General features: G+C 45.8%; 1 protein-coding gene across 1 annotated transcript; it reads right to left on the bottom strand.

Moving 5' to 3' along the window:
• Positions 1–4057: 4057 nt before the first annotated feature.
• Positions 4058–8556, bottom strand: LOC310758072 (vomeronasal type-2 receptor 26-like; the record flags this gene model as incomplete). Its single annotated transcript, XM_083604010.1, has 5 exons — positions 4058–4998; positions 5456–5582; positions 6027–6254; positions 7813–8067; positions 8410–8556. The coding sequence occupies 5 exons, from the start codon at positions 8554–8556 to the stop codon at positions 4088–4090; spliced, it is 1668 nt and encodes a 555-aa protein (XP_083460136.1). The 3' UTR covers positions 4058–4087.
• Positions 8557–18882: the final 10326 nt, after the last annotated feature.

Raw genomic sequence — 18882 nt, 5'->3', positions numbered from 1 at the left:
TCTCATCCCCCCGCAATCCCAAGGGATGTGTTAGAGCGCCCCAACCTTCCAGGTGGCCCCTGAAATCCTATTTTGGTTTAAGAGAGGGATGAAGCTAAATATTGTTTTCGGGGTGGGTTGCTTGAACCCCCTATGTGAGTTTCCTGTTGTTCTTGATCACAAGGAATGGGTTTCAAGTCCCCCTGCCCTATGTGGCCCCTTCAGCCCCCATTTTGGATTAAGGGCCCAATGAACCTGAATGTTTTGCTTGGGATGGGCTGTGAGCACTCAATACAACCAACTCATCAATTCTTTTCTTTTAATAGTTTTTATTTGATTTTGCAAGTATAAGATTATAACAATACAACCATACATATCTATATTTAAAGATCTCCAATACAATACAACCATACATAAAAGTAAAGGTACCCCTGCCCGTACGGGCCAGTTGTGTCCGACTCTAGGGTTGTGCGCCCATCTCACTTACTAGGCCGGGGGCCAGCGCTGTCCGGAGAAACTTTCAGGTCACGTGGCCAGATTCACAAAGCTGCTCTGGCGAGCCGGCACCAGCGCAGCACACGGAAACGCCGTTTACCTTCCTGCTAGAAAGTGGTACCTGTTTATCTATTTGTACTTAGGGGTGCTTTCAAACTGCTAGGTGGGCAGGAGCTGGGACCGAAAGACGGGGGCTCACCCTGCCGCGGGGATTCGAACCGCCGACCATGCGATCGGCAAGCCCTAGGCGCTGAGGTTTTACCCACAGCGCCACCCGCGTCCCACAACCATACATATCTATATTTAAAGATCTCTCCAAATCTTTGGACTTCTCACCTTCCCCTCCATGGGTTCAACTGCATACTGTTCAATAGTCCATATTTTACATCACTCCATTTTCTCCATAGCAACTGCTACATTACAAGTGTTATTGCAATCTTGCTAATGTTTTCATCGGCTTACAGTGGTCATCAACTCATGAATTCTGATCAGGAGGAATGGGTTTTGATTTCCCCCAATCTTCCACATGCTCCCTGAATCTCCCCCCTTTTCTAAAGTTAAGGGCCCAATGGAGCTAACCATTTTTGTGGGTTTCATGCAAACTCTCTATAAACGTGGTCTGTTGCATGTCCCCACAGCCATCTATGGGTCCCAGAAACACAAGAGTCCTGAACACAAGGATCATAAAGTTCCCGCACCACTTTGATTGCGCTACGCACCCTGATTGCTTCTTGGTGTCTGCAGTACGGATGGCTCCCGCCTCCCGTGATTCTCCAATACAGTTTTGGAAGTTCCAGGCAGCTGTAAAAGTTCTAAACAGTTCCATAAAGTTTTAAAAAGTGCTAATACTTATGAGTAGTAATGTTACAGATACAGTGATTCCAACTTTACACTTCGGGGTGACCTTTTTTCACAACTGAGAAGAATTAATCTCCTTTTCAGTATTTCTAAGCAAAAGTTCATCCTATTATAATACAGGGAGTGGGGTTTGTTTGTTAGTTTGTTTTTGAAGTCAAAAAGTTATAACTCTAGTGCATACTCTATTTTTTTTTGTTATATGCAGCAAAAAGGGCAGCTCCCACTCTTCTTACTGGCTAGCCCTCCCTTCTCTTTTTTTGCTCTCCTTTTGCTCTCCCTAACTGTAGCAAAGGAGATTTTCTTTGCTTTCCGGTCCACCTAAGCAACAGTTGCCCAGGCTGCCCAGAACTGCCTTGTCCTTCACTCTTTTATCTACCCCCCTCCCCAAGCAACAAGCCTTCACCCTTTCCTTTCCTCTTCTTCCTCCTCATCCTCTGTTTCATTGTCATTCGCTTTCCCAAAACATTCCCACCGCTGGAGAGACCTGTCAAGAGTACACATGGACCAATGGTACCAAATAGTATGGGAAACAGCCCTACTAGAAAAATTAACCAATAAACTGAAACTGACATGGGGACAAATAGAAGAAGACACCTTCACCCCTGTATGGCTCCCCTTTATCTTATCACACACACAGCCCAACAAGACAATGACAAAAACCCACCTACAGCATACAAATCAATATGGCCAACCTGATCCAAAACACCCACCCACCCCACTCACCCATGAAAACAAAGACCACCACAGCCAACCACAAATGAACAACCACACCCTAGGCCAACCCCAACCTCTCTCGCCACCAAAGGAACGCAAGTGAACTGCAAAGAACCTGCACAAGCAATGCTGACACCAAACCCTACATATAGTAAGTAAAATAGAAACATCGCCACCCAACCACACCCCCAATCATCTTCCCTCCCTCCCCCCTCCCCCTTTTCTTCCTAATGTCTCAACAAATGAAACTGAATTGTAAAAATGTTACATGAAAAAAAAATACGAGAGACATTGCACACTTTTGTAAATCATCAAATTTTTAATAAAAAAACCGCCAAAACATTCCCACCACTGTGGAAATGTCCGCCTGGAGCTCCCCCCTCCATAATACACTCCCTTCTTACTACATTCAGTGGAAACATTCGAGGATTCTTCTGAGGAAGTGAAATGAAACAGGGGGAGGTGGGGGGTTTAGAGATGACAGTTGAGCGGGTAGGTTTCTGGCCAAATGTGGACCTAGGTCCCTGTGTATATGGTCTGAAGGAGCAAAATGTTAACAACACCTTTGCTGAGGCTGAAGAGAATAAGCAGAGGCCTAAATATAGGACAAGTGGCTTATTACACTAGAAGCTTAAGATGAGTCAACATGAGTGTGATGCAGCAACTTTTTAATATATTAAATAATAATATTGATTACCAGCCCTCACTGTAAGGTCCCTTCATGGCTCACAACATTTTAAAATACAGCATTGAAAGGTGTGTTTTTTTTAATTATACAATTAGGGGGGAAAGATAACAAATTTTAACTCTAATATAAATAATGTTGAAATCTTAGTCTGCTTCAACAGAAGTATAGTGTCCAGATCAAGGGACGTAATAGTCCCACTCTATTCCGCCTTGGTCAGACCACACCTGGAATACTGTGTCCAGTTCTGGGCACCATAAATTAAGGAAGAGATTGATGAGTTGGCAGGTATGGGGTGGAGAGTGACCAAGATGACCAAGGGCCAGGGAGGAATGGGGGAGGCCACCTCTCCATCCTGACCCTCCCAGGGAGGAGGAAGAGGAAGAAGACAGTATAGATTTACAACAGGGCTTTGAGGGAAGTCACAGTTCAGAGGCAGATGAGGGGGAAAGTTGGGAAATCATGAGAGAGCCAGAGCAACACCTGGCTGACATGTCATTAGAAACCATTCTAGACACACCATCTCCCAGAACCCAGCGAGCCTTAAAAGTAGGAGAGCAAAGAGCTCAAAGACAGAGGGTACTTAGCAGCACCTGCAGAGGAGGTGATGATGAATGAGGAAGTGAGAGAGCCCGGGGCTGGAGATTCACTTGGAGAAATAACAGGAGTGACAGTGGACATCCTTGTTCCGTTCCACGACTAATTACAAAATGTTGGTAATGTGAATTCCCCGTGATCTATGTGATCTATATCTTCCAAAGTATTAACAAATTTTCAACCAAATACAAATTTCATAACTACTTCCATTAAGTTGGTTGGTTCTACATGATCAAATGAGGGTAACGGTTTTTTAAACTGAAACATCATTTTTCAAAAAAATAGACTGGAAAGAGAAGCTGCTGAATTGCAACTCATTACCAAACTTAAAACCATGGAGAGACCTGGTCTGAACAAAGACATTGGATTCTTATCTCATTATACATGACAAAGCCATTTTTCACCTTCTCACCCCTTGCTTTTTCCTGTAAGACCTATTGCAGTCGTTAAGAGTCGTCAACAGGCTCATCACAGCTATCTGCCAGTCACCCATTCCCACCACCCTTCTGAGTAATACCCCTCCCCACCTTCTCACTATATAGAAGGATCTGGCAACTTCTGTTTCAGTGTATCTGAAGAAGTGTGCATGCACACGAAAGCTCATACCAAGAACTAACTTAGTTGGTCTTTAAGGTGCTACTGGAAGGAAATTTTTTTTTTGTTTTGACTATGGCAGACCAACACAGCTACCTATCTGTAACTGAATCATTTTTCAAGAATCTCACTTCCCTACCTTCTTGAAAAATAATATTTTAAGAATCAGATGCTATTTTTAGTTTTTGCTGTCAGGTGCTCCTTTGTGTTCAGATCAGGTCTCAGCAAAATAATGTAGCATTTGGGAATGAAGATGCAGCCCAGAAGCCCAGCACTGGAGGCCAAGATGGAGAAAACCTGAACGGCTACCATGTATTTCCCTTTGGTGCTCAGGTAGGTGGGAACAAAGGACACCCAAACACTGCAGAAGACCAGCATGCTGAAGGTGATCAGCTTGGCTTCATTGAAGGCCCCAGGCAGCTTCCTGGCTAGGAAAGCCACCGTGAAGCAGATGGCCGCCAGGCAGCCCATGTAGCCAAGGGCACCATAGAACATGGCCACAGACCCTTCATTGCATTGCAGGATGATCTCCCCAGGCTGGGAGTGCATGTCAGAGTCTGGGAATGGTGGTGAGATCCCCAGCCAGATCATGCAGATGACAACTTGGACACAGGAACAAGAAATGACAATGGAGTTGGCCAGACTCTTCCCCAGCCATCTCCTCACTGAGTTCCCTGGCTTGGTGGCCAGGAAGGCCAGAACCACAGTGATGGTTTTTGCCAACACAGAAGAAACAGCAACAGAGAAGATGATGCTGAAGGCTGTTTGTCGGAGAAGGCAGGTCCCTTTCCTTGGCCTCCCAATGAACAGGAAGGAGGACAAAAAGGAAAGCAGGAGGGAGACGAGGAGGATGTAGGAGAGGTCCCGGTTGTTGGCTTTGACTATGGGAGTTTCGTTGTATTTAATAAAGATTCCTAAATCAAAGCTTGTGGCTAAGGACCCCAGGAGGGCAAGGGAAAGTAGGACAACCCCCAGAGATTCTTCGTAGGCTAGGAAGGTGATATGCTTGAACACACATTGATCTCGGTTCATGTTTGGATGCTGATTTTCTGGGCATTTTTTGCAATGGTCTGCATCTGCAAAAGAGAGAGAGAAAGAGTAATGTCTACTACTCTGGATTCAGCCAAGCCCTGAGCAATATCCCGCCTCTTGGGAGAGATTCAGTTGTCGACCAAGTCAGTCTGGGACAGCCACAGATCACTACAGGTATTTAATGAGCTCTATCCCAAAGAAATTTGGAATGGATTCCAGGGCTAGAGATCCCCAGCTTGGCCTCTGGCAGGTTGGGCTGCTTGGAGCCCCCTATACCAGGGCCAAAAGGAGGATCAGGGGTCTGTGCAGAAGTTTAATATCCACCCTAGGTCCATAACAATCTCCCTCCTTAAGGACCCCGGGACAGTTAAGTCTAGTCAAAGGCAACTATGGGGTGCAGTGTTCATCTCGCTTCAGGCCGAGGGAGAATTGGTTTTGAGAGATTCCTGACTGAACCCTTCTCTCTTCCCCAAGGCCAGCCTTTCCATTGGAGTCACCCACCTTCCTGAGTGGAGATGGTCCCTTCTGCACAGGGAAGACATACATAACAGCAAAGAGGCTTCCCTTCCTGAATCACCTTGACGGATCCAGGGCGACAGCTTTCCACACACCTGGAAGTAGGAAGGGTCTAGGCACAGAGACGAAGAGCGTCAATGAGAATTGTTCTTTAAGGCATAGTATGTTGTCATCTGCTGTAGCATCTGGACTATAGCTTGAAACTCAGCATTTCCCATCACTGTCCATTACATGAATTATTCATGATTAAATTCAGAAAAAACAAAGGACCTCCATTAAATAAAGTTCTGTATATGGGCCATGAGCTATTCACTACCGATAAAATTCATGTAACAAGAGAAAAGCAAGGAGCCCCCCTTTCCCCAAACACACAGTTTAGCAGGAAGCCTTCTTTGGCACCCAGCTGAGCAGAGGAGCTGTAGGAACTATCTGGAACAACGGCCCAGTGCTGGAGTTGACAGGCAACAGAGGGCAGCAGCCCACAGAACAGGGAGCACTTATTAGAGCTCATAGAAAAGAGAGCAAAATGACAGGCATGATTCCCATTCCCCGTCACCTGATTGAGCCACTTGGGCCACACAATGGCCTCCTGGTCGATGGTGCACTTCAGGTCTGGGGATCCCTGTCTGTCGATACTCCCAAACTTCACTCTGAGGACGGATTTATTGGGGAACACCACCCAGTTCACAATGTCCAAGTTGGCTGCCAGCTCCCCGTTCTCATCCAAATACACTCTGTCCATGGAAGAATTGTAGAACTGGGTGTTTCCTAGGAAAGGGTGGAGCTGGAACAGAAGCAAAGATGAGAGCATTTAGAATAAAGGGAAGCATAGGCCCCTGTTTTGCTATCCCAGAAATGGAAAGTCAGCGAGGTCCCAGCTAAAGAGGATTGGCAACTTAAGTGGACAGAATATGGAGAACATGCAGATTTAACATACAGAATAAGAGAGCAAGAAGAAGATACATTGAAAGAAGAGTGGAAAACATTTATTGAATATATGGAAAAAGCAGTATACAGCTGAAAATGGTGACAGCATTATGAGAAATTCAACCACGTAAATAATGTTTAATGGATGTAAAAGTAGAAAACTGATTTGAATGGTTATAGTAAAATATGCAGGGGTGTATAAGATGTAAAATGGACCAAGGAAAGAGAAGAAGGGAAGTCATTGGATATTTGTAAAATGTTTATTTGGAATTGTTAGATTGAAAATTTAATTAAAATTATCTAATAATAATAATAATAATAATAATAATAATGGAAGCATACTGACAATCCACTTCCCCTTTGCTTAGAGCTGGTTGCAGACTCAAATAGAAATGGAGGGATCTTGTCACTTTTGGTTCATATTCTTTTCTCTCTCACACAAACCCCAATCTTAAATTCAGTTCTCCACATTTCTGAACCATTTTTAAAATAATAATAGAAACTCATCACAATTCTTCAGCATTTCTGTGTGATTTTCTCCTAGTAAGCATGTTTTTGAAGGATGCTGCCCCCTTGGATTGTTTCAGAAATTAGGTTTGTTTTTCCTTTCAAGGCAAACTGAATGAAATCTCCAATATGGGCTTCAGCAGGGAAAGTCAGGAGCTTGGTGGAGGGAGCAGAACAGAGTCAAGCGGGTGTCAAAGGAATAGAGACTAGAGACAGCCTGGTCAATGTCATCTCCCCTGCCAAAATTAATTCCAACTTGCGGGAAAAGGAGAATTGGGCACATGATGGGAGCAGTTGTTCGGGGGGCTGTGCAATGAGGCAAGAATAAGAATAGCAAACAGAAATGAAAAATGTATATGTATTAAGGAAGGTTGAAAATGGAAAATGGCTAATGTGTTTTGCAAACTTTGGCTTCTTTCCATAGTATTTTTTTTTTCTGAAGGGCTCCAGGCTCTTGCTGAGATTAAGATTAACTAACTGGTTGTTGTTCTCTGCTAGCTAACGTGAGTGCTGTAACCTTAGATCATGTGACAAAGGTATTGGATTGCAATATCTCCTTTTTGAAAGGAGTTGCCTTTTAGTCTTTGGCTCCAAAACTCAATAGAGTCAATATGTAAAGGAAGCTCTCCTGAAGGTAAAGCAAACAGCCTGGAGGCTGAAAGGCAGGAGAGAGAGAGAGAGAGAGAGAGAGATCCCGAGCCAGTGCTGGAAAGAATGATGTTTTCATTCTGTTATAAAGAGTTCTGTCAGTAAAAAGTGAATAATATTTCTATGGGCCTGGACAATAATTCGTCTCCAAAAGGAAATGAATGCTTCCAATCGTTTCAAACTGCGCAATATTCAATATCTGCAACACTACAATCGACTGTCATGCTCAGTTGAGATGTCTATGAAGGGAAAGAAACTACCTGCCATGGCTGTAGCCTTTGAAGTCCCATTCTCTCAGTTCCCCTCTGCTTAGATCTAGATGAATATGCAGCATTTAAGGCATGAGCCACGGCTTGCAGAGTGTTGTAGATCCTGTAGCTGTCTAGAGAGAGGATTCTTTCCAGATCATCTTGGGGAAGCCTCTCCAGTTTCCCTCTCTCTCTGCATCTTGTCTGGCCTTTCACTGAGAATGCATGCTTTAAATAGGAGCAATTAAAAGCATCCTCCCAAAACTTCTTAATACCAAAGAAAAAGGGTGGAAAATCACCGTATTTTGTCTCTTTACTTGTCTCAGTGAAGAAGGAAAATATACCATGGATGTGTTGGAAAGATATGTCATTATACATCAGCTCCAGGGCGACATCCCACAAAACTGTTGTGATGAAGATTTTCCCAACAATGAATTTCATCAATATGTCAAAAAACTGTTGTATAATTTGTAGTCCATTTAAGAAATAAGTCCTTTCCCCGTAGTAAACAAATACATGCACTTGCCTCCACTTGCGGAATGGAAGACGAGGTATGTATACTCCATTTGTATTCAATCTTTGGATGCTTTGTGAGATGACAACACAGACACCGCTCTTGATGAGCACGGGTGTCAAGCTCTTCAGGAACCTCTCTCCATTGTCAGTGTCTGGTGCAAGGAGGCCAATCAAGGTCCATCGGAAGTGCTGGAGCAGCTTGACAATCCCTGGGTACAGGGCTTCTTCTTTGGGGAGCATCCGGTAGAAAAAAGGGAAATGCCTCTTATCATTCAGAACATGAGAGACAAAAGCATAAGTGACCTGGGAAGAGAAGGAAGATTTGTATCTTGTTTGATTTCAGATCAAAGCCTAAATATTTCTAAGCCCAACATGAGATTGGGTAGTCTTAGGCAGGAGGAAGGTCTAGTGCAAGGACCCTTTGGTGGGAACAGTGATTTCCTTGAAGGTCTAGTGCAAGGACCCTTTGGTGGGAACAGTGATTTCCTTGAAGGTTGTGGCAGCCGGAAAGAAGGCAAATTTGATGCTAGGGATAAACAGGAGGGTAGCTGAAAATAAAACAGCCGATATCATAATGCTATTATACCTCTCTCCATTCCTACCTGTGGGATTTTATAGATGCCCAACACGTTTGAAATCTGGATGGAGTTTTGAGAGTCGGACCCTTCGAGAACAGCCAGTAAGTTAGTCTGTTTACCACAGCTGTAGTTTGGAAAGTTCAGCTGCCCAATGGACAGCATGTCTAGCAAAGCATCATAGGTCACCCTTCCATTAAAAAAGTTCTCATGGATGCTGTAGCCCAGGGTGATGTTGGGTAACAGCTTTTGATTCTGGTTGATCGCTTGAATGGCATACAAGAAGGAGAGGAGCTGCCAGTACTTTGTGGATCCTTTCCTGGGGGGAGAAATTATATACATGCCAGTACTGACCAAGTAATATTTCTGTTCTACCTCTAATATTCAGCTCTATCTCTCTTTCAAATCAGAACCAGTGAAGGCAGTGAAGGTCCTGTGTGAGTGTCTGGAGGCGGTTTGAGGAGGATGGCGGCTAACAGATTGAGGTTGAATCCTGACAAGACAGAAGTACTGTTTAGGGGGGACAGGAGGCAGGCAGGTGTGGAGGACTCCTTGGTCCTGAATGGGGTAACTGTGCCCCTGAAGGACCAGGTGCACAGCCTAGGAGACATTTTGGACTCACAGCTGTCCATGGAGGCGCAGGTCAATTCTGTGTCCAGGGCAGCTGCTTACCAGCTCCATCTGTGTTACCAGCCATGTTTAGGGAAGCTTTTAATGTTTAACAGACCACTGTATTTTAATATTTTGTTGGAAGCTGCCCAGAGTGGCTGGGGAAACCTAGCCAGGTGGGTGGGGTATAAATTATTATTATTATTATTATTATTATTATTATTATTATTATTACTATTATTATGGATCTAAGACAGTGATTAAAAGATCCAGAAAGCACTATCATAATTCCACTTTGAGAAAGTAGATATTTCCCCCTTGTATATTAAACCTAAGGCAAACAGACACCCTTCTCCTACCATAATTTTTCAGAAAAATCCTGCAGAATCAGCCCCAAGGCTCATCCGTTCCAGCATTCTCAAGGCGGCCAACCAGATGCACATGGAAAACTGAGAAGCACAAGAACTCTTCCCCTACTTGAGATTCTCAGTTACTGGTACCCAGAGGCATAGTGCCTGTGACAGTGAATGGAGAACATAGCCATTGTGACTGGTAGCCGCTGAGAGCCTCATCACCCCCAAATTTATCTGCCAGTGGGATCTCCTTATGTTCTTAAAGGCAGGTACCAGATCATGAGAAAGGCCCCTGAAAGTAACTGGAGATGAGTTGGATCTCATGGAAATGGTAGCAAGTGGAACACCAGGAACTCCATCCCCACAAAAGGTCTTACCAATAAAAGCTGGTGGAAGGACATTGGCTAAAGATATGAGGATGAAACATAGTGTTTGTGGCAGAGATGACCCCACTGATGAGGTGGTCTCCTGGCCTGAAATAATTAGGTGAATCTATCTCATCCCTTTCCAAAGACAAGAGGCATTTTGTCTTCAGTTTCCCACAGTCCCCATAAGGCAGTAGAAGCAGTAGAATGAGGACCATCTTTTTCCTCCCAGGAACGAGCACCTCCCTTACAAAGAATTAGAAGTCTTTTGTTGTGGTCCTTGCAAGATGCAGTAACTTTCTTCTTACTAACGGAGCCCTGCAGAGGGATCACATCTGAAGTGGAGAGAAGTCAGGCCAACCTCATTCTGGTGCAGGTATCATCTGTCCTAAATCTCAGCCCCCCCCCCAAGTTTTGGGTGGCTCAGGAGGGATATATCTGCCAGACCTTTCTGCCTCAGATCCATAACACCATGCTTAGTGGACTCAAATGTGATCTTTGGAAGCAAAAAAACCACACACACTATCATTTTGATAATTATATGGAGAAGTAGTACCACCTCTGCAAGTTCCTAGACACTTTATGCAGCTCCACCTGCAACTGCTGGGCTGAAGAAAAACATGTTTATGAAAACTCCAAGATCTGCCTCCAAACTGTGAGATGCAAATGCCAAAGATTGGTGGAAAGTACCAAGATTAAGAGTTAGAAGTTACCTGAACTATTCTACGTGAACTCTGGCAGAATCCCCCCCCCCCACTGATGCAAACACAGGATAGGGCTATTCTGATGAATTTGAGAGGTGAACAAGGGAACTGAAATTGCACGTAAAGACAGAAGCGATTCAGATTTTTTTGTAGGTTTCTTGTTTTGTTTTTGTTCTTGTTTTTATTATATACTTTTTAGTCTTATCCTGTATTTTTATGCTGTGAACCACCCTGAAATCATCGGGTGAAGGGCGGTGTACAAATTTAATAAAGAAACAGACAAACCAACACTTGGACTTCCAACAAAGCGTTCCACAAGGTGCCTCCTGAGTAAGCTTAGTAGTCATGGAATAAGAGAAGAGGTCCTCTGGTGGATCAGGAATGGAAATTGCAGGAAGCAGAAAATAGGTTTAAGTGGATAGTCCTTCAAATGGGGGGTGGGGGTGGTGCCAGATGTTCTTGACCAAAATCTCGCAAGGACAATCTGGCTACATCATTTGGCACCAACTAAAGATTCTGCACCAGACCCAAGGGCAGCCCCAGAAAGAGTGCATTGCAGTAGTCCAGCTCCAAGTTTTCCATTACTCCAGTGGTGACAAACAGCCATAGAGGACACGTGGGTCTCTAGTGAGAAAGGTGTATCCAAGAGTACCCCCAAACTATGCACTTGCTCCTTTAGAGGAAGTGCAACTCCACCTGGAAGTGGGAATTATCCAAAGAGCCCACAAATTGTGTGTCAAGCTCCTGTGTTCCTGTCACTCCCTAAGTGATGAAAAACCAGACAAGACAACAGCATAACATTGGGTCCAAATAAGCCACAACTCTATCGATTACAGATGTGAATGGTTTGGCATCGGCATTGCGTATAGCCATTTATTCCACCGCAGTCCACCTGCTGGGAGTGCATCTAAGGGTAATCCACACCTGCCCCCCATGACCTTCATCAAGTAGGGGTAACCACCGAGGGGTCCCTGTTGGAGGAGTGCTATGGCCCTAGCCCCCGCCTGGGCATCCGGACAGAAGCAACTCCTTACAGATCCCTTTGATAGGTTACCCTTAACCAAAAAACGGCAGACAGAGGCTGTAACCTCCCCTCCAGCCAAGACTAAGGCTTACCCAATGCCTAACCTCACAAAGTTGTGAGGAATGCTATGAGGAAGGCAAAAATCAAATGGCCAGGGCCAAGTTGCCAAATAGAAAAATTTCTGCCAGGTGTTAGATTTCTGTTTATGACGCTGTGCAGTTTTTGGAGTCACAAGACTCCGTTTACATTCCAGACTGTTGGAAGTCTCATGGGAGAAGGATGTTATTATTACTGTTTTCCTGTTTCTTTGTTCCAGTTGGTTCTCTGCCTTCACAGAGAGCAGAAGTGTATTCTTTTCTGTCCTGCGTAGTTAGAAATAAAACGTAGCAATGTAGCTCATATATTTCTCGTCCTTCTGCGGATGTTTGTATACTCTGCGGAATGGGAACGTGCCTGGAGCCTCATCAAAGGCTTAGGTCGTTAATCACCGTCGGAGATGATGAAGAACGTACAAGGAGGAGTAGCTCGGTCGTGCGGAGTTCCGACACCAGGCCCCAAATATGGTGGCTGACAATGTTCATAGGAAGGTCTTAGTATGAAAATAAGACACATGAAAAAGGGGATGGAGGGTGGGAGATCCAATGACAAACTGGGGAGGAGGCCTGGGCAGGCCCCAAGTTATCCCCCCAGGGAGCGGGGCCAAGCAATGACTATTGGCCAGTTGGGCCCACCACCTTCGGAATGCCTGCACCTAAGCCTGGCACAATTGGTCAATCCGCAGGCAGGCTGCAACCCTCCCCAGCAGGGCACCAAATTGCGGGCATGGACTTGGTTGGGCGCAACGCCGCCTGACCATTAAAGGTAAGTGGACTTTCCAGGATTTGAACACAGTTTATTGGACCTTATGGAGTCCACTGCTGCATCCAGACACTGGTAACAAGCCTTCAGAGACTCTCCTGTTATGGAGAAATAGAGCTGTGTGTTAATGTAAAGGTGTAAAGACCCCTGGATGGTTCAGTCTCGTCAAATGCGACTATGGGGAGTGGCGCTCATCTCGCTATCAGGCCGAGCGATCGGGTGTTTATCCACAGACAACTTTCCAGGTCATGTGGCCAACATGACTAAACCGCTTCTGGCGCGATGGGACACCGTGATGGAAGCCAGAGCTTGGGACTTGGGACACAATATACAAATGGCAGATTGGGAGAGGTTATGGAAAACAGATTTGAAATTTATGGAACCTTGTTCACTGACATAAAATTATATGAAAATGATGTACTGGTGGTATTTGGCTCCAAATAGAACGAGTTCAAATATGGAGAGAGTCAGAACTTACAGGGTTAAGAAGTTCTGAGTGACGTCTCACATTCTGAGGCGTGGTTTAGAATACTGAGGGGAGTGTTCTACTCTGTCTCTCAGAGTGTGTGTTGCTCCGTACCGGGAGAGGAGCAAGATGTGTGCTCTGTCACCAGGAAAGTTATGATTTGTTGTTTTGCTACGAGAATAAAGCGATTTGTAAGATAAGGAGGACACCGTGCATTAAGCCTAATTTGTTACGCACACATGGCAACAGCTTCTGTTTCTACGCTGCGTATGCACTCTGCTGAAGCAAGCTGTGAGGAGCCCTTTGGAGCAGAGCACCGCAGGGGAAGCGTGTGGACTCCGGGGGCACGCAAAGCTTCCAATAAATCATCCCATAGGTTATGGAGTTATCAGCAACGCTGTGAAGCAAGCTGCGTTCGTGCCGGTGTGTGCTGCGGCCAGCTGAAGAGACGCTGGAGAAAGGCTGGAGCCAGCTGGAGCTGTGCCTAAGCTTTAAGGCAGGGAGCTCGCTGGGAGGATCTGCGCTTGAACCGGGTGCGAGAAGAAGCTACTACTGTTCGTAAGTAAGCTGGGCCCCGGGGAGAAGATGGCAGACAGCCATGAACTGTACTCAGTCCTTTTTGAAGAGGTGGACGGGAAGGAGCCCTGGGTCGCGTGGCAGGCACTGAAGACGGCAGTTCAGGCCACAGTGGGAGCCAGACCAGAGGGGGCCGGAAGCTGCCCAGAGGGAGCACCAAGCCCAGAAGGGGCTGAAGGACGCCCAGAAAGCCCAGTGGGGGCTGGGACTGTGTTTGGAAGCTGTGCACCCAGGAGTGGGGGTGCAGGCCAGATAGGCCACTCCAAGGGTCTTGAGAGTGCCCAGGCTGTTTGGCAGGAGCTGGAAGCCAAAAGCCACGTCCCCAGTTGCAGAAAAGCCTCAAGAAGGGCTGCTGGCAAGGTTGGGGGGGGCAAAGAAGACCAAAGGCCAGTTTGTAAAGTTTTCCACTCGTCGTTGCTTTGTTTGCAATTCCCCTGACCATCTGCACAGCTGCTGCCCACAGAGAGCAAGGGAGACAGGGCAGGATGTTTCCAAGGTCGCTTCCCATGGGAACCAGCCAGGTTTCCATGGCAACCAGTCCAGCAGAGGAGGCAGGCGTGGGAAGACGCAGAAACGACCAGAGGGGGAAGACGGCGTTTATCACCTATCTGCTTCAATGGCAGTGTTAGAGGACACCTGCAAAGGCCCCAAGGACGGGGGCAGCGGGAAGTCTGTTGCTAAGGCAACAACGAAGGACAGAGTGCTGCGTTGGGTCGTAGACTCTGCTGCAAATAAACATATCGTGTCTGAGACACCTGGTGTCAAGATAAGGAACTGCAGGGCTGTTTCAGCTGGGAGATCAGTGTGTTTTGCTGATGGGTCACAGAGACATGTAACCAATGTGGGAAATGTGTTTGTTTCTGTTTTACAGGCGTAGCTGGAAGTCTACGTGTCGCCAGGGATAAAGCATTGTCTTTTATCTGTACCTTGTCTCTTACAGGAGGGGTATATGGTTTGTTTTGAGAAGAATGTCTGTACAATTTCCAGAGGGGGGAAGCAGCTAGTACGTGTTGAGAGAAATCAGAACAACCTCTTTGTTCTGGAAACATCTCTGGAGGGTGAAGGGAATGCTGGCAAGGCCACCATTCACACTCATGTTTCATGTGCTTGCGTGTGGCACAAGACAATGTCACATGGCCCCTGTGAAGACATTCAGATGTTATCAGAGTGCACCAAAGGGTGCAAGGTAAGAGAATGTGGTGAACTTCTAAATTGCAGGGCTTGCAGGAAAGCCAAGAATAAGGGATACAGTTATCCCAGGGTGGAGAGAGTAACCACAAAGCCTTTTGAGCTTGTGCACGCAGACCTTTTTGGTCCCATGCCACAGCCAAGTCTGGGCAAGGCCAGGTTTCTGCTGACGCTGACAGATGATTTTACGCAAAACTCATGGGCGTTCACGCTGAGAACGAAGGAGGACGCAACACAACTGATCAAGGATTGGGTTGCAGAGGTGGAACTAAGGTTCTCCACCAAGGTGCAAGGGTTCAAGTGTGACCGAGGTTCAGAGGTCACTGGGTCTGCTCTAAAGAGGTTCTTTCGCCAGAGAGGGATACGTCACAAGGTGACTTCTCCTCAGGAGAGTGGCGTGGCAGAGCTGAGGAGTAAAGCTCTGGTTCAAGCATCAGAGATTCTACTGTGTGACTCTGGTTTGCCTCAAAGTTTTTGGGGGGAGGTGGTAAAGACGGCCAATTTCACGATGAACAGGTGCTACAATTCAGTGGTAGGTGACACCCCGTATTTCTTGCTCAACGGACAGAGACCGCAGGTGCATTTCTTCCGTTCGTTTGGTTGCAGAGCCATGGTGCCTGTACCAAAGTTTCAGCAGCAAGAGGGTGGCCCAAGGTACCAGGAAATGATCTTCTGTGGGTATGAACCTGCGACAAAGGGGTGGAGATTTGCATGTCCAGAAGGTGATCAGACCAAGCTTCTGATCAGTAAACATGCTGAATTCTATGAGCAACAGGATAGTAGGGCAAGGCGCAAAGCGAGCCCTGACGTTCACTCAGATTGTCTGTCTGAATCTGAGGAGGAGGGAGAGCCAGGTGATGGGGACCAGATCTATGATCAGGGTCAGCACCAGGGTAGGGCGTCTCCACAGGTTGTTAAAAGAGTGTCCAAGAGTGAGCCCTCATCTCCTGTTAGCATAAAGGAGAAAGCTCACAGACGGTTCAAGTCAGAGGGGGAGTCGTCTGATGAAGAAGACGCACTTGCTGGCCCCAGTGGGTCAGAAGAAGCACCCCAGTTTGTGCCCAGGCGGTCATCTCGGGCAACAAAGGGAATTCCACCTGAGAGGTTTCAGGTCACAAATGCGTGGGTTGGTCTCGCACAGTGCGAACCTGAGATTTGTGAGGAGGTTCAACAGGTGCCTGACAATGATGCCAGGAAGGAGCGAAAGGCAGTGGAGAAAGTGTTGAACACTCAGAGGTCCTCTCAGAATATGATACGAGAGGGGGTATGGAGAGAGTCAGAACTTACAGGGTTAAGAAGTTCTGAGTGACGTCTCACATTCTGAGGCGTGGTTTAGAATACTGAGGGGAGTGTTCTACTCTGTCTCTCAGAGTGTGTGTTGCTCCGTACCGGGAGAGGAGCAAGATGTGTGCTCTGTCACCAGGAAAGTTATGATTTGTTGTTTTGCTACGAGAATAAAGCGATTTGTAAGATAAGGAGGACACCGTGCGTTAAGCCTGATTTGTTACGCACACATGGCAACAGCTTCTGTTTCTACGCTGCGTATGCACTCTGCTGAAGCAAGCTGTGAGGAGCCCTTTGGAGCAGAGCACCGCAGGGGAAGCGTGTGGACTCCGGGGGCACGCAAAGCTTCCCATAAATCATCCCATATCAAATACCTGCTGGAAATGTAAAGAAAAAGAAGGTACCTTTTCTCATATGTGGTGGATGTGTAAATTCATCAGCAAATCTCTTTGGAGGTCTACCTTTCGTGGCTCTTTCACGAATTAGTCATAAGTCTTCAATACTCTCCTCTTCTTTCTTAGGAGAAAAGTGGCCTATAGTGAACAGTGGTTCCTCCAATTCTCGATCAGAGCCTTCAGAGGGTCGCATAGAGGCCGTAGCACTCTTGAAATCCTCTGAATCATCCGATTCAGTTTCAGATTCAGAATCAGAACCTTCATTAGTGGGTGTGGGCCTTTGCTGTTGTTTATCCTCAGTCTCTTCACTGTCATCAGGATAACATTGGAAAATTCCCACATTCTCCCCCCACTTGGCTATAAAGTAACTAAAAAATTACGGGAGATGATATATAATGAATTAGAAAAAATGTTTAAAATAACTATTGTTTAAAAAACCAGAAGCCATCTTATTAGGAATTACAGTTACTGAGATACCAAAGGACCAGAAAAGATTGTTTATGTATGCGACAACAGCCGCAGGGATGCTACTAGCCCAGAGATGGAAGAAACAACTCTGACCAGAGAAGAATGGCAAACCAAGTTGATGGACTATGCTGAAATGGCAAAATTAACTGGGAAGCTCAGAAAGCAAGACCATTGTAAGCAGGTTAAAACATTAGCAGGATTTTACACACACTTGTAAATTAATGGAAAGTATGGACAATTTGGAAAGACAAAATTTGGACAGTCTTGATTTGCAGGTGTAAATATTACCACTAGGACCCATGGAAGGGATGAGGGGAAGTCAGGAAATTCAGCGTAATTTCGGCATTTGAATCTTGTATTGCTTTTTGTTGTATGTTTATTTATGTTTTAAAATCAAACATTTTTTTTTTAAAAAAAGCATCAAACTGCTAGGTTGGCAGGAGCTGGGACAGAGCAATGGCAGCTGGCTACTGTCACATGGATTCGAACCGCCAACCTTCCGACAAGCAAGCCCAAGAAGCTCAGTAGGTCACAGTGCCACCCATGTCCCTAGAGCTGTGTGTTATCGGCATACTGGTGGCCCCTTGCTCCAAAACTCCTCAGGACCGCACCCCATGACTTCATATATATTTTAAATAGCGTATAGATCTTAAATAGCACTGGGGAGAGAATAATACCTTGCAGCACCCCATAACACATCAAAATTTACAAAAAGGGCAACCCAAATGATCACAACATGTCAAGGAATAGTCTGAAGATGAGGACAGGGGAATGCATTCTATGGCAGACCAGTTTCCTCTCCGATGGAGAGATGGAGGGGAAAAGTCACACACACACCCTTGTTCACAGCGTGTTCAGAAGTAGAGAGAGAGACAGAAGCAGAACAGCTAAGGGAGGAGTGGCCCAGGTACGAGATAATGACAAGGGAACCCGAAGGGAGGGGGCAGCTAGTTGAGATGTCACTTGAGAGTGTGGGGAACCCCCCTCACCACAGACTCAGAGGTCTGAACATATCAGAGAGCAAAGAAGTCAGAGGGAGGGAGGAACTTCCCATTGGCACCAAAATGCTACGGAAGTCGGAAGGAGGATTTAGAGCAGCCAACTGCCCTCCTTGCAGAGAGCTGTGTATTTCTGCTTGCAACATGATGCTGTAATAAAAGGAATATAAATATATCAATTGCTTGTTAATTCTTATCTGTGATGTTACCAAAGGGAGAGGAGAATCTCCACGCCTGACACAACATCACTCTTCCCCCTTCCCCTTTCCGTTACTTCTCATGAAAACTCAAGGGATTTGTCCAAAGTTCTCCTTTGGGTCCACTAAAATGGACCCCATTTTTGAGAGGAACGTGAGGTACATCCTGCTTCTGATTCAGTCAATGAATCAGTCAACCAAAAAAATATGCTCTCCCCCTGATTCAAGGCTTCTCCAGACACCCTGCTGATTCAGCATTCATCCTGATTTACTTGATTATGTTGTGCTCTATAACAACAACAGCAACAACAACAACAATAATAATTTTATTTGTACCCCGCCCTCCGCAGCCAAGGCTGGGCTCAGGGCAGCTAACAAGCAATAATAAAAACAAGCTGAATGAATATAACTTAAAAACAAGATTGAAATAAAACATTAAAACATTAAAATGCAGCCTCATCACAGGAGGAGAAAGGAAAAAGAAAGAGGGGACGGGAATCAAATTG

Source organism: Podarcis filfolensis (genome assembly GCF_964270895.1).
Source record: "Podarcis filfolensis genome assembly, chromosome: 2".
In the NCBI taxonomy this organism is placed as follows: domain Eukaryota; kingdom Metazoa; phylum Chordata; class Lepidosauria; order Squamata; family Lacertidae; genus Podarcis; species Podarcis filfolensis.
This window is presented reverse-complemented; position numbering and strand designations above follow the sequence as displayed.